The 27,033-nt window shown below is 42.4% G+C and overlaps 1 protein-coding gene across 1 annotated transcript in view; it reads left to right on the top strand.

Annotated features, from left to right (window-relative positions):
* Positions 1-24,792, top strand: part of pdzd8 (PDZ domain containing 8) — a 79,675-nt gene extending 54,883 nt beyond the window's left edge. Inside the window, exons 4-5 of the mRNA XM_028603981.1 lie at positions 21,285-21,447; positions 21,547-24,792. Coding sequence (XP_028459782.1) covers positions 21,285-21,447; positions 21,547-23,912 — 2,529 coding nt within the window. The 3' untranslated portion in view covers positions 23,913-24,792. The remainder of the gene's footprint in view (positions 1-21,284; positions 21,448-21,546) is intronic.
* The last annotated feature ends 2,241 nt before the right edge of the window (positions 24,793-27,033 follow it).

Here is a 27,033-nt window from a genome sequence, read left to right as displayed (position 1 = left end):
TTTTTGTGAAAGCTCTTTGAAATGTTTGATGTATGATCTAATTTATACTGTTTTTATTCCTATTTATTTGTTCTTATCCATTTTATTGTCTTTACTTCCTCTGTGCTTATGTCCTTTGGCCTTATTCTCATTTCATCTGTCTTGTCTGGCTATTTTTTTCTTTTGTAAAGCTTTTTGCAACATAAGTGCTTTACAAAAAGCACGAATTGTTAAGTTATTGTATATACTCAGAAATTAATTATCTCACTTTTTTTATAGATACAAGGATAAACTTTTTAAAAGAAAGTTCTTTGAAGTTGACTTTAAAGTAAACTAATTGTTATCTTTGTCAAAAAAGTATCACTGGCCTAATTTGACCCCAATCCAAGATGATACTGGCAAGTTGATCCAATCAAAAGTTTTTCTCTCGCCGCTCCCAAGATGGCAGCACGTCTCTCTGTCTGTCTGTGCGTGATTCACTGGTTGATATTTGTTTGTTCACTTTGTGAGCTTTCATACAATACTACTACTCTAATGTAGAGTCGGTATTTGTCATACTCAATGGTTGTTTATGACGCAAATCCGTATAGTTTAAGTCGGAACTGACATCCTCAGTGAACTGGCACTGATGATTTAACAAATATCCTCCATGAGCACAATGTGGTATGGGCAAAAGCCAGAAAACCGAATCAGAACTCTGACTGGCTGGTCTTCAGGCAACGGCGCAATGCTTGTACTCTCAAAATTAGAAAAGCCAAAGCTGATCATTTTCTTTCTCAAACCATTCATAACCTGAATAATCCATCAAAATTTTGGAAAACTATCAAATCAATATCAGAAAACAGTAAAGGCCAAGAGCTTCCTTCAAGAATTGTGATAGACTCTCAAAAAGTTACTGACAAGGCCAAACAAAATCTGCAGGCCCTGAAAAACTGGATCCCTACTTTTTAAAGCTAGCAGCAAATTGTATTGCTGTGCCTTTTAATATTTTCAATCTGTGCTTGAACACAAAGTGTTTAGACGGTCTCTAAACTGTCTGTCCTGGTCAAGGTTCTAGAATCCCTTGTCAGTGATCAATTAAAGGATTTTTTAAAAACGGTAATAATGTTTTATCTGACTTCCAATCTATTTTTTAGAAAAAGGCATAGTACAACATTGGCAGCGCTTAAGGTTTTAAATTACTTTATTGAATCAATGGACAACAAGCAGCATTGTGCAGCCCTTTTTATTGACCTTTCTAAGGCATTTGATACAGTGGACCACATAGTGCTTAACCACAGACTGTGTAGGGATGGGTCAGTCTTGGGGCCGCTGCTAATCTTTACGATTTAAAACTTGTTTTAAAAACTGAAAAAAACAAAAGTCATGCTTTTTTCAAATTCGAAATCCAAATCAAATCTCCCCTCAATCCTACTTCCCAGGGTACGAAGATTGAATGTGTTTCTAAGTACAGATATCTTGGTACTTTAAGATGCTTCTCTTTCTTTTACCCTTCATATTCAGCAGCTAGCAAAAAGATTAAAACTTAAACTAGGATTTTATTTCAGAATCAAATCCTGCCTTTCGTTCGAATCTAGAAAGAGTCTGGTCGCTGGCACTTTTATGTCTATACTTGACTATGGTGATGTTTTATACATGCATGCTTCGACTCAAAGTGTACATGCACTGGACACTGTATACCATGGAGCTCTGAGGTTCATCACTGGTATGAAAGCCCTCACTCACCATTGTGAACTGTATGAACATGTTGGATGGCCTTCTCTATCAACACGGAGACTTCAACATTGGCATACCTTCATATACAAGGCTATTTTAGGTCTCCTTCCATTCTACCTTCTGACCTATATCAGTGTAAATAGTACCGGGACTTACAATCTTCGTTCCCAGGATCTTTTCCTTCTGTCTGTTCCAAAGGTTAGAACTGAGCTGGGAAAAAAGGCCTTTAAGTTTGCTGCTCCCTCTGTCTGGAACAAGTTACAGAAATCCATGAAACTTAATGAGCTGCTCTCATTGGTCGCTTTTAAGAGGATGTTGATTGACTTGGAGGCAGCCACATCTGGCTGCAGATGTTTTGCCTGGTGTGTTTAGGATTCTGGTTGCTGTTTCAGTTTTATTTTTTAGTGTTTTTGTGTATTTTGTTTGTATGTATGTGTAGTTGTACTGCTGCCTGTGTTGGCCAGGACACTCTTGAAAAAGCCATTTTTAATCTCAGTGAATCTCTTCCTGGTTAAATAAAGGTAAATAAACACTGCATTAATACAGTAATATTATTCATATATTACTATATATATTACATATATTCATGGAAACATCCTGATGATATCTTGATAGCCCTGCTGTGTATGGGGATAGTTACAGACGTCATACTATAATTTAAAACATCTGTGACATTGTGTTGGAGAACACGTACTACAGTATATGCGTCACTGTTAAAAAGCCTAATAAGTACCCATGTAATACACCTGAGCAGCTACTGGCTATGCACCCCACCCCTCAGCCCACTCCACCCCCATCACCACCGGGGCTGCTAATTGGATGTGGCAGGGAATTGCTGCGCACTTGCCTCGCAGCGACTTGTACCCTATAACCATACACAAATCGATCTGACATGTGGTATTAGATTAAATTACCAAGCAGCGCAGTGACAGGGAAAAGGATTTGCTCAACCCCCCGCCTCTGTGTCTCACACATACCCTCCCAGACCTGGTCTGGAGCTATCCGTCAAGCTGGGCTTTAAATCCAGCCTGCAGCTAGCCACCTCCCTGTAAATCGCTTTCAGTATTCGTATAGCCCTCTGATGACTTCTCGCATGGAGGCCAGTTTAACCCATTCCACTCAAATTTATGCGCAAGTTTACAAGTATAGCTGAAGTGATAGACAACAGTAGTTTACTAAATGTAAACACAACTCAATGTAAATTATAGTTGGTGGGAAGATGACCTCCTGTAAACTAGATTTCATTCACTTGTCATTTGTAATTTGTGTCAGAGCTGTTTTGTTTTTTTTTCTATCTGGGATGCGGCAGACAAGGTGAGTTTATGTAAGAATGTAGTAAACCATAGCTCCTTTCAGGCATGCATTTCACTCTGTCAGCAATACTACAACCCATATCTGAAAGTGGTTTTGAAAAGTATTTCTAGAGCATTTTGTACAGTTGTTGCAAAGCTCCCCCCATTTTCTTTTTAGCTGCTATTGTCTTTTAAAAAAAAAAAAAAAAAAAAAATCAAATGAAAACTGACTGTAGCAGTGAATCAAATCACCCCCTTTTTTCACCCATTCACCATTCCTTGTAAAATAAACTCAGTCGTTTCCTATATAATGAGCAGTAAATTGAGTGTGGAATGTTTTAAGGGCACTATAGCATACATTTCATACTTGGAATTTGCCTACTCAAATAAAATGTCAGATCTAATGATTCCTGTAGGCCTGCCCCCTGAAAGTAAAATTTCCTAATCATCAGTCGCTGACCCCTCAGTCGTTTTAATAATAATAATAATAAATTGAATTTATATAGCGCTTTTCATAGACTCAAAGTTGCTTTACAGGGGAGGTAGATTACAAAAACACAACAAGATTCAGGCACAGATGGAAAGGGAGGGGGGCGTGGGGCTACGGATAGGCAGAGGTGAAAAGATGGGTCTTGAGGTGGGACTGGAAGATGGTGAGGGACTCAGAGGTGCAGATCTCTTGGGGGAGGGAGTTCCAGAGCCTGGGAGCTGCCCTGGAGAATGCGCTGTCCCAAAAACTGCGCAGGTTGGATTTTTGGATGGAGAGGAGACCAGCTGAGGTGGATCTGAGGGACAGTGAGGGTTGGTACGGGGAGAGGTCAGTGAGGTATGGGCCAGATGGTGGAGGGCTTTGTAGGTGAGGACCAGGATTTTGTAGGTGATCCGGTGGGAGATAGAAAGCCAGTGGAGTTGTTTTAGGACTGGAGTGATGTGGTGCCAGGATTTGGAGTGGGTGATGAGTCGGGCGGCTGCGTTTTGGACCAGTTGGAGTCGGTTGATGTTGGTAGAGCTGATGCCGAGGAGAAGTGAGTTGCAGTAGTCCAGTTGGGAGGACATGAAGGCGTGAATGAGTCTTTCAGCAGCGAGGGGTGTGAGAGAGGGTCTGATTTTGGCAATGTTGCGGAGGTGAAAGGAGGAGGTTTTAATGACTTGACGGATGTGAGGCTCAAGGGAGAGGGTAGAATCAAAGATAACGCCAAGGTTGCGGGTCTGGGGAGATGGGGAGACAATGGTGCCGTCGATGGTGAGAGTGGGGTTATTGGTTTTGCTGAGTGTGGATTTAGAGCCTATGAGGAGGAATTCTGTTTTATTGTTGTTGAGTTTGAGGAAGTTGTGTAGCGTGCAGGTTTTAATAGCTGACAGACAGGAGTTGATGTGGGAGAGGGGAGGATTGTGGGGGGATTTGGTGCTGAGGTAGATCTGGGTGTCATCAGCATAGCAGTGGAAGTCCAGGTTGAAGTGGCGGAGTATCTGACCAAGGGGGAGGATGTAGATGATGAAGAGGAGGGAGCAGAGTATGGAGCCTTGGGGAACACCTTGAGTGACTGTGGCTGTGGCAGAGGTGTGGTTATGGAGAGAGATGAAGTGGGATCTGTTAGATAGGTAGGAGTGGAGCCAGCTGAGTACAGTACCTTCGATACCGAGCTATTTGAGTCTGGTGAGCAGGATGTTATGGCTCATGGTATCGAATGCTGCACTCAGGTTGAGGAGGATGAGGACGTTGAGAGAACCGGTGTCAGCAGAGGTGAGGAGGTCGTTGAGGACTTTGAGGAGAGTGGTTTCAGTGCTGTGGAGGCGGTGAAAACCAGATTGGAGGGGCTTGAATTGGTTGTTGGCATGAAGATGGGTTTGGAGTTGTGAGGCCACTATACGTTCAAGGGTTTTAGACAGAAAGGGGAGGTTGGATATTGGGCGGTAGTTGTTGAGGGAGGAGGGATCCAGACCAGGTTTTTTAAGGATTGGGGTGACAGCGGCAGTTTTGAAGGCACAAGGGTCAGTTCCAAGGGAGAGTGAGGAGTTGAAGAGGTTAGTGAGGTAGGGGCATAGGATGGGGAGGCAGGACTTCAGGAGTGGAGTGAGGGGGTCAAGGAAGCAAGTAGTGGGTTTGGAAGAGCTGATGAGTTTGGAGATTTCAGGAGGGCTGACCTGGTCAAACTGGGAGAGGAGGCAGTGAGGAGGAGGGGTCAGGAGAGATGGGGAGAGGAGGGTCCATGGTGGGTGCTGGAGTAGATACTGAGAGGTGAGATACAGGGGATAGAGCTTGGTAGATGATGTTGATTTTTGTCAGCGAAAAAGTAGAGGAATGAGTTGCAGAGATCTGGAGTAGAGGTAGGGAGGGTGTTAGTCCGAGGCTTGATGAGGTTGTTTATTGTGGAGAAGAGGGTTCTGGGGTTTCGGCAGGGGTCGGTGAGGATGGTGGAAAGGTAGGCAGATTTGGCAGCAATGAGGGCATCTTTGTAGGCAGTGAGATGGAGTTTATAGGCTTCATGATGGACTGTGAGAGGTGATTTCTTTGTCAGACGTTCAAGTTGGCGGCCAGTTTCATTTTCCAGAGTGCAGGTGTGTACCAGGGTGAAGAGGTGTTAAAAGTGACAGTTCTTGTTTTGAGGGGGGCCAGAGTGTTGAGGGAGGTAGACAAGGTGGAGTTGAGGTGGTTTGTGAGATCATCAGGTGAGGTCAGGGTTGAGTCCAGGTGGAGAGTGGTGGAGTGCAGGTCAGAGACATGGTGGGGATCGATTGATTTAAGGTTGCGGAAGGCGATTTCTCTGAGGAGGTGGGGGCGTCGGGTTGGAGAAGGGATGGTGAAACGTATCAGTTTGTGATCAGAGAGGGGAAAGAGGCATGGATGGAGGTTGAGCACCGGTTGGTTAGTGGAGCAGACCAGGTCGAGGATGTGTCCTTTTTCATGGGTGGGGAATGTGACATGTTGGGTGAGAGAGAAGTTATCCAGTAAAATGGTGAATTCTGTTGAGAGCTTGCAGGTGGGGGAGTCCATGTGGATGTTTAAGTCACCAAGTAGCAGCAGACGTGGAGAGAGAGATGAGGCTAGTGTGAGTAAAATCAGAGAGGAAGGAGGGATTTGGTTTAGGTGGCCGGTAAATGAGGATGACTGTCATGGAGGAAGGAGCTTTGAAGGCGAGATATTCAAAGGATGATACTGAGGGGAGGGTGAGTTCTGTGATCCGGAAGTTCTGATTAAAAATAACGGCGAGGCCACCTCCATGGCGGGAGGGACGGGGTTTGCAGATGTAGTTGTAGCCAGGGGGGGGATGCTTGGTTGAGGGAGAAGAAGTCGTTGGGTTGTTGCCAGGTTTCAGTGAGCAGAAGGAAGTCCAGAGTGTTGTCGAGGATTAGTTCATGGAGGGCAGGGGCTTTATTGTTGAGCGATCGGGTGTTGAGGAGGGCAAAGTTGGCATGGTGAGAGGGTGGTGGGATGGGGGCAGGCTGGAGAGGTCTGAGGTTGTCCTGGTTAGCAGTATGTACGGTCAGTGGGGTGTGGGGGTATTGCATTTGAGGGGGGACGGTGAGCGGATTTGCAAATGATTGGAGAGTATGATTAAGTGTATGTGAAGTGCGAAAAGCACTGAAGTCCAGTCCGGGTTTTCTGTGCAGCCTGACGGTGCATTCAGCCCTATGTGATCCAGTGGGTGAAGCATTCTGATGACGTGGGACAGGTGCGACAGAGCGTGCAGGTGACCAGATGGATGGAATGGATTGTCCGTGGTGGAAGAAAACAAACTTGCGGCGAGAGCTTCTGTGGATGTAACGGGGTCGACGTAGAAGTCTGAGCTGTCTGATGACTGGGATGCAGGATGGAATGGAGTAGTTGATGAGTTCGACCAGTTGCAGAGTTGAATATTTGAACATGATGCCGAGCGGAGGGACTGAGAGCTCCGTGATAGCGGTTAGCCGTGGGCTAGGAGCACAGAAGTGGGTGAATGATGTGAGTGCTAGAATGACCCCTGTCATGACAGGAGGAGATGAAAGTCTAGTCTCGGTCACGGCACGCATCTGGTGGAGGTTGCCTGTGAGAAGGAGGTCAGCAATCGGGTTAGCTGCTGTAGCAGCTAGGATTAGCCGCTACGCGTTTGGTGAACGGGGGCAGCCAGCTAGCGGCTAACCGACGAGGCGAGAGTCCGGTTGAGGAGCCCAGGCGGCTTCGGGAACCAGCTGAGAGGCTGTCCAGAGGTACAGAGGCTGTCCAGAGGTAGGGGTACAGCGAACACAAATAAACAGGAACACAAGAGAGTAGCAGACGGAGAAGTGGCGAATAAGCAGCGCCGGCGTCCTCTCATGTCTCAAAGTAAGCTCCTCAGAGTGAGCTACTCGTGTTCACGATGCTCTCCAGGGTAAAATCATTCCAATACATGAAGTGGTCCTGCCCGCTCCATGAAGATGTCAGTGGGTCTGAGGTCTGAATATGGAGAAAAAGTGTCTTTCAGTATTTTCTGTAGGTTTTAGATGTAATTAGTGGAAACACGGAACAAATCTCTAAGTAAGAATGTCCTTATGAAGACCAAATGCATGAATTTTGTTAGAGCACCTTCTTTATACAAACTGATTTTAGATTTCTAGAGAAGAACCGGGATATATTTTAAAGTCTGTAAGCTTGCACAATTTCTGGATGGTGTCTCTTTCCAACGTGGTACATATTATTCAAACACACCAGCTATTTTACAGATTTACAAGGACAAAGTTAAATTTTTTTGAGGAAGTACAGAATTTTGTTTCTCGCAGATAATCTGTTTCATCAAGTAGATTTTTGTGTGTGGTAGCCAAATTGTGAGGAAGCCCATGATATGTCAAAGGGTAACAGCTATAATAATAATGTCTTTTATCATAATTCAGGGATCAAAGGAAGACTTGTTTTGGTCTTGGAGGTAAAAGAGAGAACTTTAAAGCAGTGATAGCTGCCATTAGAACATATTAACCTTTCATTTGTCCTCCGTGGCAGTGCAGATAAAAGAGAGAATGGATTTGCTGAAATAGAAAGTGAATTGCTCCATTTACATCTAGACAGTCGGGGGTTGCTATGTTCTTTGTTTGTCTTTTCTGCTCCGAGACGAGGAAGCAGAGCTGCTGGTTGTCGTTAACAAGGTTAGTCCAGTTACTGCTGCTCCGCTCTGAAGGAAAGCTCCTGGACACAACAACCGCAGTTTTCTCTCAGGAATGGGAAGAAAGGAGTCATATCTCACTTTTTATTAGTGTGTTTCTACACCAAACAAAATCATAACTGTAAACAAGAGTTGCAGAGGGGTTATTATTTCATTAACCACAGCACCCCAACAACCAGTTTAATAAAGTGTACTGTAGTGGGGTTTTAATCACTGGCTTAACCCCAATTTGATTCTTCAATTTGGCAATTTGATTCAAGAGTGAAAGAATTATGTTTTTTTTTTTTTTCTTGATTCAAGTCAAAAAACTTTCAGAAATGTGTGCGAGAATTAGGGTTGTGCCGATGGACGATATCATTGTCATCACAATGTTTTATTGTAAAAATCGTCAACTGGCAATTTAGGGGACATCGCCCAACCCTAGCGAGAATATACTTTACCCCCTAAAGTAAACATACACATGATTTCAAGACCATGATTACATGGTATGGTGTACAAACATTATGATAATGACAAAACAATAGCAGCTGGCAGCAAAGAGATTACTTAAGAAGAGGCTAAACATTCTTCATGAAGTCTCCCAATTTAGATATAAGGCTGGTATCCTAAAACAGCTGATGAAGTTGTCAACAGTAACGTAACCTAAGTGAATACAGCGTGTAAAAACAGTTTGCTTTATTTGCAATTGTTTCTCAAAAGCGTATGTCTTACAATTACATTCCAGGATATAATGTTAGTGTCCTTTCTCTCACCGAAAGTCTTTGGATCAGAATAAAATCTGTTTTAGTACTGTGAGTCGGTTCAGCTTTACAGATATCACACATCAATGTTACACAGCTAATGAACAGTTCCAGATACATAATATGACGTGCATCTTGCATCACATTTTCACTGACTGTGACCCCTACTAATGTCATTACTGAACATTGTGCTGAAATATGAACAATAACGTTGCCGTCAGTAGCCCACTGACTAGTTGCTACCTAACCGCCGCTAAGGAGAAATGGAGCACATAGACGGTACCTTAGGATAATGTTACCTGAAACGGGATTTAACGTCACAGCTCATTTTACACACAGTTTAGCAACAGCACAAACTGCTGAGGGAACATTACTTTGTTTTCATGTTGGTTTTTAGCAGTATGCATCCCCACTAATCTGAAAAAGGTTTTAAACGTTAATACAGCGTGTCCTGCAAGGGGATGTCAAAGGCAGAGGGACCGCAGCGTTCGCTAACGTTAGCTTCTTGTCTCATCTGGGGTCTGAAAAACATAAATTCATCAAAGTCGGTGCCCATAACACTTTTTTTCCAAGCTACCGTTGCCATCCTATTTCACACAGTTCTCGTGATAGATCAGCCGTCGAGGCTTTTGTCGCCGTTTGTCACTCTGCCTGAGGAAAAAACTGCTGTACTCTCGCTGTAGTTTATTTGGTTGCCAGGACTCCAGCAGTGATAACGTCCTGTCACCTTTCCAGTTGCCCACCCTCAAAGAGGAGAGACAGAGTTCAGTAGAGCAGACGGCTCTGCAGAGTCGTGTAATCACGAAGCAGCGGCGGCAATAATTTAATAGCGGCGCACCGCCGCTGCTAAATGTATATAGTGGAAACACTGATTAAATAAATTACATACAGACCCTTTGATTCCTATCCAAACGTTTTAGATTCTGGTGTTGCTGATTCTAACGTTACAGATAGTTTGTCCATGTTTTCTGTTTTCATGTGATTGATATTTTTCCAATATAAGCTCCTGATGATACAGAAATTGAAGATTTCACTTATGTACGAATTGGTCTTTTAACCTCTGCTCAACAGTAAGTTTCAACTTGCTGATGTCACGTATTGTGTTAGCGAGAAATTAGTCTATATCCACGATGTTCCACTTCCGGGATTGCTCTGGTGTCGCAGGAAATTCCGCCGGGGATGTCTGTCACCTTCCTCTTCTTTTGTGTTGGCGTTCTAACCTCCGGTGGATTTTTGAGGACTATGGTTAACTGCTCCTCAGATCTCAGCAGGGTAAATCCAGACAGCTAGCTAGACTATCTGTCCAATCTGAGTTTTCTCTCGCACGACTAAAACTATTTTTGAGCGTACACGTTCCACCAAAACAAGTTCTTCCAGGGACTATTTAGCAGAGGCACCGTGCAGAGCTTAGCGCAGCCCATGACGATTGTGATTGGTTTAAAGAAATCCCAGAATGCTATATGGACTAGCCAGACCTTCCTCCGTGGTGCTGTGGAGGAAGGTCTGACAATGTGAGACTAGCAAGAAATGAAACAAACTGCAGTCATCCAGTATTAAGTTAGTTAGTATTAAGCTGCAAAATCTGCAGTGGCACAATCCAGAAACAAACAAGTTAAGCAAATAGTAATCATTATCTAACAAAGTTTAGTTTCTTCAGAGTAATGTTAAGAACACAACAGATAACTGAGTGCTTTAATTTTTCTTAAAGTGCCCATATTATGAAAAAATCACCTTTTCTGGGATTTGGGGTGTTTTTTTGTGTCTCTGGTGCTTCCACACACATACACACTTTGAAAAAAATCCATTCATGCTGTTTTGAGTGAGATACGGTTTCTGAATGTGTCCTGCCTTCAGTCTCCTAGAGAGCTGTGACGTCACAGTCCGAAATGAGCTGGCTAACCACAACCGTTAGCTCGTAGCGTTAGCGTTAGCATGCTAACGCTAGCATGCTACGTCGTTCTCAATAGCAAAGCACTGCTACAACACACACAAGTTCACCATAATCTAAAAAAGAACTACTTCCATGTGCGCCCTCATTTAGAAGAAGTCTCCCAGCTAATCCTGCCTTGTAACTCACCAAAGTTGGAGAAACAGGCTTTCTTTTACTGTCTCTAGAGTTAGCTAGCTGACATGATCTACATCGGAGCTACTGAGCATGTGCGAGTGCAATCAAAGATAGTACAGAAGAAGAAGATGAAAAGAGGTCTCACTCTGTAGCTAAAACAGAAACCAGGTTAAAAGAGGATCTGCAGCAGTGAGAGAGATCAGTGCAGTACAACAAAAATATGGTGTTTTTTGAAAATTAAACCATGTAAACCTATTCTGGTACAACCTTAAAATACAGTTATGAACCTGAAAATGAGCATAATATGGGCGCTTTAAATATTATATGATACACCATGTTTAGGTTTGTTACTCAAGTCAATTCTATTGCTTTAACCCAACATCGCAAATCACAATTTTGCCTCTAAGGGCTTTAAAATCTAGAGGATTTATTTTGAAATGAATAGTTACGTTTACATATGTGAAGAAGTATTTTTTAGGCTGTAAGACAATAAGTAATGTTCTGTTCTCCAGTTCAATTATGATTCCCCGGCCACAGTTTCTATCATTATACATGTTAAATGTAAAAATGTTAAATGCCTTTTGAGTTAATTTTCTAATTTAAACACTTTCTTAAAACAGGCTTTGTCTCATGCGCTCTGGTAAATGGAATGTTATTTTAACTGCTAGCAATGATAGCCAAAACATTAATATAAAACCCAGGTTATTTAAAGAAAAGTAGTCCTATCACTTGAGTTTTGTGTGCACTGACATATAATTAGGTACACATGAGTGTCTGTGACTGTGCATATATTGCTGGTGCAAATGTGTGTCAAAGGGAGATTGCCACTATTTGCACTTCAGAAGAATAGACTCGTATGCTCACCTTTTGTACATCTATTGTAGGCACAATGGCCACATTGCAGCCATTGGTGCAGCTGTATACACACAGCTCCAGTGCTGCTCCAGTTAGGGATATTCAGCATCTACATTCACCTTTCAGCAGTTCTTCAGCAGCTGCCCTGAATGTCTGTTTGTGAATCTTAAGTAGCCCAGCAGAAGCTGGCCCACTCAGCACTGGCATCAAGATCTGAAGTTCCCACCTGCCATGTACCAAATGCCATTGAAATATTTAATGGATAAATAAGTAGAGATGTTCTGATACTATTTCTTCCTTCCCAAATCATTGTTAATGTTTGAAAGTTATTTCAAAAATGTTAAGTCTTAACATGAATCCAACATATTAGCAAATATAAATCCCCACTGCTTACTGGCCTATAATCAAGGTAGTCCCTAAGGCCATCCACAGATGTGTGCCACATGTATGTTTAACATTAAAGATGCAGTAGGTAAGCCTTATAAAACTAACTTTCTGTCATATTTGCTGAACCTGACCCTATGTTCCAGTAGAACTACATGAAGCTGGTAATAAAAAAAAAATCAGCATGCAATGTTTGGCAATTTAACGTAGACTCAATTGATTATCAAAATTGATTATTGCTTTATTGACCAATTGTTTTGAATCTTTTGACTCTTAATTGCCAAGAACAATGGCGTCATGCACCAGAAGGGCTTGCCCTAGGGTTTTTCATTTTATGAAAGAAATATAAGAATGTTTTAAGAATATAAAAGGGACATATGTAAAAATCTATCATCTATTTTGTTTTTGTTTTATTTCATAAAAAGCAGGTTCAAGTTCAAGTTCCACTTTATTTATCCTTAGAAAAGGAAATTTGATTTGCAGCAGGATATCTAAAAACATACACATACATGTGTAAGCAACATTATAAACACAACACAGGACATACATCAACACCTTCAATAGAGACACCTTCCCCAAAACCAGTGACAAGATCCAATTGGACATGTGGTCAATATGTCATAATGAACAGTAATGGAAATAAATAAGAAAATTTCTATAAAAAAAAAAATTCAAAGATGTCACTCAAGTGAATTCAGGTTCCTAATACCCACAGGAATAAAAGAATCCCTGGCACGTTTAGTTCTTAACATAGGCAGCCTAAAATGGCGACCTGAGGGGAGCAAATTAAACTCACCAAAGAGTGGGTGATCAGGGCAGTTTAAAATTTGGTTAGCCTTACCCCTGACCTGTCTATCATATATGTGTTGCAGCTGTGATAACTGTACCCCAACCACCTTAGACGCTGCATTTACCAGCTTTGTTAGCTTACGCTTATTGGTCATTGGAAGACCACTGTACCACACCACGATACAAAATGTCGAGACTGATTCAATAAAACACTGGTAAAACAAAGTCATCAGAGTCCTGCACACGCTAAATGATTTCATCTTCCTCAAGAAGAAAAGTCTCTGTTGGGCCTTTTTACAGGCTGCATCTGTGTTGCTCTCAAAAGATAATTTACTGTCAATGATGGTTCCTAAGTATTTATATTCATCTACTGTCTCAACATTCATGTTCTGGATAACAGTTTGTGAAACATTGTGCTGTGATCTACAGAAATCAATAATCACATCCTTTGTCTTAGAAACGTTGATAGACAAATTGACATTGTTCAAAAGGCTGACTATAACAGTGTCATCTGCAAATTTCACACAGTGCCTGTTCTCATACTTACTCCTACAGTCATTTGTGTATCCAGGGCTCCAGACTAACCTTTTTCACTAGGAGCACAGTGGCCCCCTACTGAAAATTTTAGGGGCGCAAACAGAAAATTTAGGGGCACACACCGTAAATCAACATGCTAACCAAATATTCACATTTCTACTAATTTCCACTGTATTACTAATAAATACTTTGATAATAGATGCAGAAATTACAATGTGCTGTTTCAAATTCAGTGTCACTTTTGAAGATGCAACATAGAATGCACCATTGCTGTCATGACAGTAAACAAAATTAAAAAAATATACCAACTCTGGTAATTCACCTTAAAATTAAACCTGTATTGTTTAGGCTACTACCCTTAGGGTTGGGTACCTTTCACATCTGAACCAATATTGGTACACATACCTGAAATTATGGTAAATATTTTCGGTACTTTCCCTCTGTAATTACAAAACAATTATTTCAGTTGTAAAAATAATTCCAAACCTATTTATCCTATGTACTTAGAACATTGTTATTTTATTAGAATATGTTACACTCTAAAGAAATTAAATAAAAATAAAACTCCTCCCTCTCTCCTCCCAAACCCATCCCTACAACCTATTAAATTGAATAATTATTAATTTCTTACTCACTGTAACTTTTAGCCTTTTGTATTTTCATCATGACCGTTTTTAATTGCTCTTTAATGTTTCATGTAAAACACTTTGAGTTGCCTTGTTGCTGAAAGGTGAAAGGTGCTGTAGAAATAAAGTTGCCTTGCCTTACAGCCTCAGCCTGTCAGTCAGTCACCAGGGCACAGTTGCACACTGTTGAGCCTGCTGCTTGTCTCAGAGGAAGTATCAACAGCACCGTGACTGTTTTTAATATCATATCGCAGCAAACGCTGTCTGTGTGAAGTTTTTAAAAACTGTAACCATACTTGAAACCACTTTATCGGCATCACTCACTGTGACTTCAACCAAACAGCCGACGTAGTTTGCGCCGATAGCACCTCTGCGTGTGTGTGCTAGTGTGTGTGTTTGTGTCGGAGCTCCGCTCTCTGTCAATTTTCAGACAGGACAGATAAGCTTTCGCTTACGCGCTCTCAGGTACCTACATTTCGACATTTAACGTGTAAAAAACGGGGGCAAATTTGCTGGTCGCACATGTGCGACTGGATGTAAAATTCAGTCGCACACACGACCATTTGGTCGCAGTCTGGAGCCCTGGTATAAAATGAAAAGCAATGGAGAAAGAACACAGCCCTGAGGAGAACCTCTGGAAGTAAGGACTTTTGAGGATAAAACACCATTGACCCTTACACACTGCGACCTGTTAAACAGAAAATCCAGTATCCAGCCATTTAAGTTAGGGTTCAAGTTAAAAATAGACTGAAGTTTCTCAGCCAACAACTACGGCTGAATAGTATTGAATGCTGAAGAGAAGTTGATAAAAAGGAGCCTTGCATGAGTCTTTGAGGTTTCCAGATGTTGATAAAGGAAATTTAGCAATGTAAGTATTACATCCTCAACACCTCTGCTAGCCCTATAAGCAAACTGAAAAGGGTCTAGCTGTTCTTCCACCTGCTTCAGTACCTCCTGCTTAACCAACTTCTCAAAAGTCTTCATCAGATTTTATATCTGCTCTGGGATGGATGTACACTACTGTTAAAAATATTTGGGGGAATTCCCTAGGCAGATAAAATGGTCTAACAGACACTCGATGTCCGGTAAACAAATCCGTTCGCGCACAGTAGCGCCGTTGCACCACTTTGGATTGATGTACAGGCAGACACCCCCGCCGTGGTGCTTCCCCGTCACCTCCGGGTCACGATCCAAGCGGATCGGAACCCCAAATCCATCAATGTCCACAGTAGAATCAAGGTCAGTGTCAGTCAGCCACGTCTTGGTGAAAGCCATCACACAAGTGTCCCTAAACTCGCGCAAAGAGGCCACACACGTTTGCAGTTCATCAGTTTTATTCCTTAAGGACTGAACATTAGCCAGCAGTATCGATGGTAAGGGAAGACGTTTCTTTTTCATTAATTTCCTTAAACGTTGCCGCACTCTGCCCCGTTTCCCTCTCTTTCTAATTTGTTTACCTGGTGTAGCCGAACACCTAGAACTTTGTATCAGAGCATTGTCACCGACTAAGAAGTCAAAACAGTCGGACACCCCACAACTTAATTGCCGAGTTGCATCTAGGTCCACCACGTAATTGCTTGATTTAAATCCCAGGAGAAAGTCCTTTGTGTATTGGATTCTGTTGGGCTTCACAAACAAACCCTGAGCGATGTTCAGCACGATTGCCAGAAGTAGGAAGAAAAATATCTCCATTGTTAGGCTTGATACATACAGCAACACCCCTGTGCAGAAACAATAACTTTGCAGTTTTTAAAAAAAATAGGTACGTAGACAATATCCAAACAACAAACAGACGCGGACACCTGCTACCGGTCGCCTGCAATTGAGCCGCGCCCCAATATCTCCAGTATGATTTCTGAAACTGCACAATGTCTTTTGAAGGCTACTTATTTAGGTGTGTGTGTGTGTGTGTGTGTGTGTGTGTGTGTGTGTGTGTGTGTGTGTGTGTGTGTGTGTGTGTGTGTGTGTGTTTTACACATTTTAGTAATTGTGGAGATTAACGGAGTGAAATATTCACACTTAATTTGTACTGTATTTATCTTCAGAATTGCTTTTTGTGAATTACAAAATGTTGTTCAATTTAACATTTGAAGTTGTCATTTCAACCATAAAAAGTATGTCTGAGATTAAATATTGTGTCTTCTGAATGAGGGCTCACAAAACAAAAACCATGATATACATACATCTTACCAATATTTAGAAATACTAATAATTCCATGCAGTGCAATCAAACTTGAGATTACGTAATGGGGAGTAAGCTTGGGAGACTTCTATATACAGTGCATATGGAATGTATTCACAGCATTTCACTTTTTCCACATTTTATGTTACAGCCTTATTCCAAAATGGATTATTTATTTTTTCCTAAATAATTCTACACATAATACCCCATAATGACAATTTAAAGTTTTTTTGCAAATTTATTAAAAATACAAAAACGAATAAATGACTAGTACATAAGTATTCACAGCTTTTGCGATCAAGCTCAAAATTTAACTCGGGTGCATTCTGTTTCCACTGATCCTGCTTGAGATGTTTTTACAGCTTAACTGGTGGTAAATTCAGTTGATTGGACATGATTTGGAAAGGCACACCCCTGTCTCAATAAGGGCCCACAGTTAACAGTGCACGTCAGACCACAAAACGAGCATGAAGTCGAAGGAATTGTCTGTAGACCTCCGACACAGGATTGTCTCGACTAGGGCTGGGGGTAAACGGTTATTTATTAAACGATTAATCGGGCGATTATTTTATTGATTAGTAGACTAATCTAACGACTAATTGGACGATTATTATGATTATTTTTCTGTTGCTCGATTAATAAAAACCATAATGTATCTCAAATAAATACCTTATACCTATTATTAATACTTAATAATATACTTTATTAAGCAACAGTTTTGCACAGCAAAAAATCTTCTGCTTTACACAAAATGAAATAAATAAAAATGTTAGTTATACAAAATGAAAGGCCAGCCTGTTTATTCTTTTACAGTACCAACATAACTCTCTTGTTCAAAAAATTCAAAAGTTGTAGTGCAAAAAAAACCGACATTATATAGACATTACTGAGTGTTTCACACAATATAAAATTCCTGTTTTCAGTTTTACAGTCTCAACATAAATCTATCCTGTACAAAGCTATTGCAATCTGCTTGCTACTGTTAGCTAGATCTAGCAGCTGTGCACTTTGGTGGTGCTAGGCTAACCAATGCATCTTAGCTCTCTGTGCAGTTTGTTTGTGCTAGGTTAGTAGTGTTTAGAATATCTATGACGTGTTCGTTCTGATTTCTGGAGGAAGGAGGAGAAGCTGGGTCGAATTGAAAGTCAAGCAAGAGGTTTAATAAAACAACATGATGAAAACGACAGTCAAAACTCAATCAAACATAAAACACTGCCAGCATCAGACTGCAAACTATGCTTCCCCTGTCGGGTCACAGTCAGCAGACATGCGACATGACAAACAAATCTTACACTGCAGCTGACAGCGGACTGAATCCATGCATCTCCTTGTGGAGTCTCATCGAAACAGTCCTGTGACATTCCCCGGATCATACATCTATTCCCCTACATCTGGGTGGTTTCTCAAATGAAATCTTCCCCTATTGGTCAGATGTCTCTCAAAAGAAAAGTTGTATGTTGCTGAGGCTACACCCGGTCACAGGATCTTACTGAGACGGTGTCAATTGTTTCCAAACTACAGCAATACTCGGTCTTTGTCTTAATCACGTCTGGCTCAACTGGCAATGGCTCTCAAAGTTGTTTAAACAATACGTCTTTCTAGTGCTTTTACATTTATGCTAAATCAGCAATGACCTAATCAATTCTTTAGAAGCTTGAGAAGGTGTGAGCCAGACAAATGCTGATTAGTGTGGTGTGATGCAATCGGTTGATTCAGTGCTTCCTCCAGCTACAGTGTTCATTCAACTAAAAGTACATTTTTATCAGACATCACCAATGTTTTAACTTTTTTTAAACCTAACAGTAGCTAACGTTTACTTTAGCTAACGTTAGCTACTATAGATAGCTGTGTTCTGCAGCCGTAAGCTAGCTACCATTCAAGCCAACATTATATGATAACTAACGTTAGCTAAACACAGTTGTCTAGGCGCCAGTAGCTAGCTAAGGTTAATGTTAGCTACTAACCTAGCACGAACAAACTGCACGGAGAGCTAAGATAGTTAGCTAGGACCACCGAAGTGCGCAGAGCTCAAGCTACACAACACACTACGCAAACATGAAATTCATTTAGCCAACGTTAGTACTACTTGTTATTGTCTCTTCACGAGTGACAATGGGGTGCCTCCGTTTCAGATACTCCCACATTGCTGTTGTGCTGGTGTGGTATGCCAACTCCATTTGGCAAAGAGCGCAAATAATGACACCTTTACGCTTGGGACTAAATTAGTATTCCCATACCTTCGATGATTTAGGGCGAGCTGTTTCTTTTAGGACATACTTTTATTGGGGCTTTTTACAGGGCTTTGTTGGGAATTCTGTGAGGAGGTTGCTGTTTCGTCCTCCATTCTGCACTGTTTTGGTCTCCCAAGTGTGTGTGGCGAGCTGTGGTGAAGCGTTGACGCAAACAATATGACGTCAACGTAATTTGACGCGTCGCTACAGGCCTAGTCTCGAGGCACAGATCTGGGGAAGGGTAAAGAAACATGGCTCCTGCTTTTAAAGGTCCCATTGAGCACAGTGGCCTCCATCATCCGTAAATGGAAGAAGTTTGGAACCACCAGGACTCTTCCTAGAGCTGGCCGTCCCTCTAAACTGAGTGATCGGGGGAGAAGGGCTTTAGTTAGGGAGGTGACCAATAACCCGATGGTCACTCTGACAGAGCTCCAGGGTTCCTCTGTGGAGAGAGGAAAACCTTCCAGAAGGACGACCATCGCTGCAGCACTCCACCAATCAGGCCTGTATGGTAGAGTGGCCAGACAGAAGCCACTCCTTAGTAAAAGGCACATGGCGGCCTGTCTGGAGTTTGCTAAAAGGCACCTGAAAGACTCTCAGACCATGAGAAACAAAATTCTCTGATCTGATGAGACAAAGATCAAACTTATTGGCTTGAATGCCAAGCGTTATGTTTGGAGGACACCAGGCACCGCTCATCACCTGGCCAATACCATCCCTACAGTGAAGCATGGTGGTGGCAGCATCATGCTGTGGGGATGGTTTTCAGCGGCAGGAACTGGGAGACTAGTCAGGATTGAGGGAAAGATGAATACAGCAATGAAGCTTATGGCTTCATATTACAAAAGACTTGAAGCTGTAATTGCTAACAAAGGTGCCACAACAAAGTATTGAGCAAAGGCTGTGAATACTTATGTACTTATTATATTTTCGTTCTTAATATAAATAAATAAATAAATAAATAAATAAATAAATAAATATATATATATATATATATATATATATATATATATATATATATATATATATATATATATATGAATGAATGAATGAATGAATGAATGAATGAATTGAATCCATTTTGGAATAAGGCTGGAACATAACGAAATGTGGTAAAAGTGAAGCGCTGTGAATACTTTCCGTATGCACTGTAGTACACTCAGCCGCTGCTTTATTGGGAACACCTGCTTGTTAATGCAAATATCTAATCTGCCAGTCTTGTGGAAGAAACTCAATGCACAAAAGCATTCACACAGGGTCGAAAGGATCATGGGGGGTATATTTGTCATTATTTCATGATTTCTCTAATTTCTGACGTGCTTTAATCAGTACATTAACACTAGCATTGTTTGGTTAAGTGTTATTTTTATTTTCTGCACTGTACTCTGTACTAAAAGAACGAGCTGTACATCATTGTTAATATACATAGGTGTAGAGGATTAGTTTTAGCCAAGCCAAGTGTCTCGGTTTTCTAGTAACTAAACTACCATGAGAATGGATGAGGACCTCCCCTTAGCCTTTAGTGAACCTGCCCCCACCCCCTGTGCCAGCTTGTATAGATTATCTGCTTATTCTTGGCCAGCCCTAACTCAATTACTGCCTTCCACCAGAACCGTAACAAATGGCAGCAGGGGAAATTACAGTCATTTGTCTCCGTCTACCCATGTCATGTCGGCCCTCCTCTCTTTCCTTTAAACCATTACACCTGTACCATCTTCATCTTTTTTCATCTCCTTATCCTCCTCCTCCACCTCATTTAGGCTAGCTTTTTCTCTGTACCAGGAAAGATCTGCCATGTATGTATCTAGGAAGCTTACAATCTCCACCAATCAGTTTGAATTGCATGGCTTTGCCTACACTGTTGATTATCAGCAAAGGTGCCCCGGATGTCTTGATTCTGTAAATGCTCTGCTATGCTATTTGATAGATGACCTGTCAGGCTTAAAACAGGTCACCACCGCATCACAACAGGTGTGCTGTGGGATATGGTGGGGGTGGGGTGGGGTTGGGTGGGGGGTTAATTGCAGCTCTCTTTCTTGCCACAGAATTGCCACTTTCAGTTTGAGTCTCTCATCAAAGTGCTGAAAGCAGATGTCAGTGTTGTACTTGAAGCATTTGTCAATTTACGATCTATTCTCATTTTTCTTATTGTTAGTTGTTGGTTGTATACCTTCAACATGAAGAAATATACAATTTACAATACGTGTCCATTACATTTAAGTTATATCAAATCTGTACTGGTTAAGCTATTACTTTATACTTAAATTTGAACCTTTAAAGTGATATATTTAGTACATTGTTGATTTTGTTCTCATTGAAACCTGTGTTTGTATAAAGTCAATGTTGTATGTGCCTGCCTTTCTGAATACTTTTCCTTGCTGTGATGAAGGACTTAATGACCATACATACTAATCATACAATATTACAATCATCCTTTTAAAAATCCTCTCTACCAAATAGTCTTTCAAAACACAGTATGCTCAAATATCTTAGATCTTTTATTATCTAAAATACCCATAGGATTATCCATAAATATAAGAAATGGAAGAAACTCTAGGAAAAAAGGTACACAATTTGCTGCTTTGTAGTAAAAAATGGAGATTTACTGAAAACTCTTCTCTGAAGATCATTTAACCTTTAAATCATAGATGATTCATTCATCGTTCTTGCACACTACAATCCTACCACTGCATGAAGTGGATAAGTTATAAACGCATGTCCAAATCAATGCTGGTCTTCATCGTGAGTTTTTTCTTGTTACATGTATTCATCAGACGGAGGTTATCAAGGGGCCTTGTGGGAGTGTGGGGATGACGTTCAGGCACGTCCCTGCCAGTGAGGGGGATGCAGTGCACGTCAGCATTGAGACTGTCACACCCAACTCCCCTGCTGCCTTGGCAGACCTGCAGAGGGGTGATCGTCTCATCGCCATCGGAGGTTTGAGATGTTTAATTGTTGATCAGCAGAAAATGTTGAAACTGTCAGTTATTTGCACTACTGATTGAAAACTTTTTTTCTGCTCTTTACTTTTGAAAGGTGTCAAAGTGACATCCTCAGTTCAAGTGCCCAAACTGTTGAAGCAGGCTGGAGACAGAGTGGTGGTACTCTATGAGAGACCGGTTCGTCACCAGACTCCCTCTTTTGGAAGCCTTGGAACTCTTCAGGAAGGGTTTGGGCAGCTAGAGGAAACTGGTTTTATTTCTCAGCCAGGGGGTTATGAGGAAGACCCAGCTCCCATCACCACCCTTTCTGACATACCCGACAGCAAAGACATGGACTCTGAGTTTGAAGAGTTAATTGTGGAGACCAAACATGGCCAGACTAGTGGCCCTAACAGCAGCACCACAAATACCAGTGATACTAAGGAGGATTCCTTACTTACAGTAAACCAAAGCCCCAAAAGGACTGTGGCCAACTTGGCCTCTAAGCCCCTTGGTACCATATCCCCCATCCTTAACCGCAAGTTAAACCTGGTGGGTCTCCAGTCACCACTAAAGCCCCATCCCAAAGAATCACCAAAGCCCTCACCACATAAGACCAGTAGTGATCCAATGGAGGTTCTTCAGCGCCCCACCGTCCCTCCCCCACCCCCCCCTTCTCGCCCCCCAGTGCCACCAAGACCTCAGATAAGGTTGACATCAGCCTCGTCAGAAACCAGTTTTTTGGAAGGTATTGATTCTGTTACAACTACCAATGCCACTGTGGTTCTTCCTACCATAACTACCACCATCAGCACTTCTGAAAAATCCCCAGAAAAAGTTCCTCTACCTGGAGCCAACGAGGACAAGGCCGGCACTGAGAAGATAGGTGTCAAACAGGCTGAGGCGAAGCAGTCTACCAGGCCAGCAGAGTCCAGTGATGACCTGCCAGTCCCTTCCACCGTGACCATCAGCAGCAAAGCCGATCAAGCAAAGGAAAAGGCTTCAGAGAGCTCCTGCAGCACACGGGACAGTCTAGAGGACCACTCTCTCTGGGAATCCCCAGAAACCATGTTTCGTAACCAGACAGCACGTTGGCCCAAGGCCTCTGTTGTGTTTGAGGTGGAGAGCAACCATAAGTACCTTAATGTGGCCTTGTGGTGCAAAGATCCCTTTAAGCTGGGCAGTTTGTTGTGCCTGGGACATGTCAGCCTCCAGCTGGAGCATGTAGCCCTGGAATGCATGGCCACATCTTCAGCAGAGTACCAGAGCACCTTTAGGTTAGGACCTCCAGAGCCTAGAGCTAATGTCAACCGCACTGCTCTACGCAGCCTTGGCACCCACAAGGGCTTTAATGAGAAGCTGTGTTATGGAGATGTTACTCTAAATTTCTGTTACTTAGCTGAGGGTGAGTTAGAGTATCCAGGAGGGCTGGCAGAAAAAGAGCGAGAGGGGAGTCTCCATGATGAGGATCTAAGGGAGAGGGAGAGGGAACATATCCCCACTGCACAGCGTGATGACTTGGCCTACGGTCCCATGCAGTTGGTGGAGGTCCGTCACAACTTCCAGGACACACAATTCCAAAACCCCACCTGGTGTGAATACTGCAAGAAGAAGGTTTGGACCAAGGCAGCCTCTCAGTGTATGATCTGCGCCTACGTTTGCCACAAAAAGTGCCAGGACAAGTGCCTCGCTGAAAATCCCTTCTGTGTGGCAGCGACTGAACGACGCGGAGCTGACCCTGAGGCCAAATCGACCATTAACCGGGCCACCACTGGCCTAACACGCCATATCATCAACACCAGCTCCCGCCTGCTTAACCTCCGCCAGGTGCCCAAAACTCGGCTGGTTGAGCAGGTGGCTGACGTGGTGCCTGGAGCGGTGGAGCCCTCACCCAAGCATACCCCCAACACTTCAGACAATGAGAGCAGTGATACTGAGACCTACACCAGTGGCGCCAGCCCCTCAAAGCAGCCCATCGGCAGTGGTGGCAGCAGTAAACTTGTACGTAAGGAAGGTGGTTTGGATGACAGTGTGTTCATTGCTGTGAAGGAGATAGGCCGCGACCTGTACCGGGGGCTGCCCACAGATGAGCGATCCCAGAAGCTTGAGTTGATGCTGGACAAGCTGCAGCAGGAAATTGACCAGGAGTTGGAGCACAATAACGCTCTTTTGCTGGAGGAGAGGGAGGCCACAGATGTCCGGCGCAAGGCCCTAATTAGTACTGCCCTGGCCAAGTCTGGGGAGAGACTCCAGGCCCTCACTCTGCTAATGATCCACTACCGGGCAGGCATTGAGGACCTGGAGTCAGTGGAGAGCACCTCTCCTTCAGAGCAGCAAGGCTGTAAAGGCAAAGGAGAAGGCCTGGAGGAAGAGGCCCTGATGGGGACAGAGGTCTATGACAGTGACACATGTAGCCCTGTGGAGGTGCAACTGCTTGATGACATTACGGAGGAGCAGATCTGTGTGGAGGCGCTCCACTAAATAAGACTAGAAAGGAGAAAGAAGAGGAACATGTGCTTTGGGCTCATGACTCCCAACAAAATTATGTCCAGTTTGTTTTTGATTTCAGCAGTCCATTTAAAATATCGGGTATGTTGGGGTCCATTGTTTGATTCACACGTCTTTTTATTTTTACGTGAAAAAGAAAGATGGGTGAAGGAATTTCCTCCCTAAGGATTCATGTTATTGATGTTTTAATTTGCACAATGTGATGCTGTTTCCATGCTCTTGGTTTTTAAAGGGAAGCTTGAGAGCTTCAATATTATCTGCCCTCAGTAGTGCTGCATGTGTATCCTCCAGTTATGTTTTTCTGTGGCTTCAAAATGTCATTGTAAGCATTTAATTCAGTTTGCTTTCTTGTCTGTAACTGCTTTAACACTTAAGGACTTAAGAAAATGTGCACATTTCTCTGGTCTACTCGTCTAATTCATCTTAACTTTGGGGAAGGAAAAATAATTATTCAGTATTTGTTTGCTGTGAGTAACGAGCCCATATGAGTGTGAAATATTTGAGTCAATAACGGTGTGAATCCTACCAGGGCAAAGCAAGCGGTCATATGTATCTTTTGTTTTTAGCACTTTTTTACTGTAATAGAATTGAATTATTGAAAATGACTCCCTGCTCACAGCACTCTTTTGGGATTTCAGCAGTTGCACACTTATTTGTGGAATCTTGAATATTTTTTGCCCCTTTCTTTTAGTTTATTGGTTAGGTCAAACATGTTTTATCATAACCCAAAGTTTTGTATTCCCTGAGAACGTGTTACGAGGTAATTGTGCTGGGTAAAATTTAATACATTTCTTAACCAAATTGTGTGTGTGTGTGTGTGTGTGTGTGTGTGTGTGTGTGTGTGTGTGTGTGTGTGTGTGTGTGTGTGTGTGTGTGTGTGTGTGTGTGTGTGTGTGTGTGTGTGTGTGTGTGTGTGTGTGTGTGTTATTTTTGTTTCCATGCTTCAAGACATGATGTGGTTTAGTGCAGGTCATTTGCCTTTGAGTTGTTTCCATGCCCAAATGAATGTATGTCCAGCCCCTTCTGTGTTGTGCGTGTGCGTATATACAGCTGTTTGGCACTGCCTTCCCCCATTTCCTTGCTAAACATCAAGCATTAATGTAGCCTGTTACATTGATTCTATCATAACCAGCTACAGATCCAAAATTCTATGCTGTTCATCTATCTGTTAGACCCTCAGAGAGCCACTGGAGAAAATTGTTTGAGGAGGGAATATCTGTTCTATCTTTAATTCTCAAGATTATCTCTCTTGTGTATCTTATGAAAAATCTACCCGAAAACACTGAACATTTTCTAAATCTAGATTGGTGATGATGTCCTTTTCTTTGTTGATTCTGATTGTTATTTAGCCAATTGGTGCCACATCACATATTTCCAGCACAAATACAAATGAGTTTGTTCGTGTGTACTCAGTGAGATTGATGGCTTTCTAAATCTATCAACAGCAGTCAGCAGCTTTTGGTGTCTGTACGTCAGAATTGTGACTTTCAGCATGCAGGCAGGGAGAACATCATTAAAAGAGATGTACAAGTATAGGCCAACGTTTAACTTAAGTACTTTAAAAAAAGTAGATTATGAAACATGACCCAGGAGGTCCAGTTGGAGTAATAGGTTGATGAGTTTGAAGGCTTATCAGACCCTAGAATACAACACAGCGGGGAATACTACAAGGAAGGATTTCAAAAACCTGGATGGTTATCTCAATAGCAATCATTTTATCTTTGGTCCTGACGATCGCAGGGTCAAACGAAGATATATGCTGTTCATGTTACAGAGTAATCTATCAGGAATTTGCGCTTTCGAATATTTACTGCCAGATGACGCTGCATTGAGGCAAAAGTTGAGCCAGTTTAAATGTTCCGCTGAACAACCCTGCGTCAGCACCCCCGCTGCACCTCAAGAGTAGCTTCATTAAAAAATGATGTGGGAGTTGCATTTTCACGCTGTGCTGATGGCAGTCTGAATGCAGCCTAACACCTTTATATAACTTCTCTGTGGTTTGTTGAACAGCATTTCAGGAAAATTAGGGTTCAGGCCTCAGTGTGCTACAAAGTCCTAACAGCATCAGAGGGCTCCTGTCCCACAGCGGCATATGAATCTGTGTCCATCCATTTTTGTAACTGTTCCCGACAATCCGACAGCCCCGCTTTACACAGTTACACAATGTTTTTCCTTTTTACTCATTTTAGCTAGCTAGTACTTGGAGATTAGTGTCTAGTGTATAAATCCGATTTATACTTCCGATTCTTATCCATTCTCCAATTTGATTCTCTGGCGGCTGGAGTGGAAACTGTTCACATGCTTACTTAAAGATGGAGTATGTAAGACTTATGAAACTACCTTTCTGTCATATTTGCTGAAACTGCCCCTATGTTCCAGTAGAACTACATGAAGCAGCTCATTTAAAAACAAATCTGGCTCCTCTGGCTCCACCTACAGCCTGGAGTGCGATTGCAGATGCACCAATCAGGGCAAGGGGCGTGTCAATCACTGCTCAGGCACACTCATTCATTCTCCCTTGTGGGGGGAGGGGCTAAAGAGACCGTTTTAGGCTTCAGCAGAAGGGGCCGGAGGGATTGAGAAGTTGTCGATGTTCAAATTTTTTGGCTAAATCCTGGATCTTCACAACCCTACCTACAGCACCTTTAACAGATCATTTTGTGTTTTATTTCAATTCAAGGGTGATTCATAGTTTTACCGGCCTTTTCAATGTAAAATAAAGCCACGCTTGACCTACCGAACTTAGCTACCGAAACAAAACTTGCGCGTGTTAAAGTTGGAACTGATGATCGGATTCAAAACAATTTTTTTCAAATTGGAACCTATTCTCCACTCCTGCTGGAGATCCCGGGGGTATGTGGATTGTGATGAACTGATGAGTGATGAGCCTATAATGTAGTCTAAATAATATTTATTTTTTCCGTATCATGTTGTTTCCTCACGCCCACAGACTGTGTCCCATGGCCTGGTACCAGTACCGGGGGTTAGGAGCCACTGCATTAGGGCTAGGGTTACAGTTTTCTTGAGACATCTTTTAGATATTCCTGCATAAAGTACAAGCTGATGGAAGATTCAATGCGTAGGTCCAAAAGGA

The sequence above is a fragment of the Perca flavescens genome, chromosome 17 (assembly GCF_004354835.1).
Source record: "Perca flavescens isolate YP-PL-M2 chromosome 17, PFLA_1.0, whole genome shotgun sequence".
Lineage (NCBI taxonomy): Eukaryota > Metazoa > Chordata > Actinopteri > Perciformes > Percidae > Perca > Perca flavescens.
Note: the sequence above shows the minus strand (reverse complement) of the source record. Positions and strands in the feature narration are given on the sequence as shown.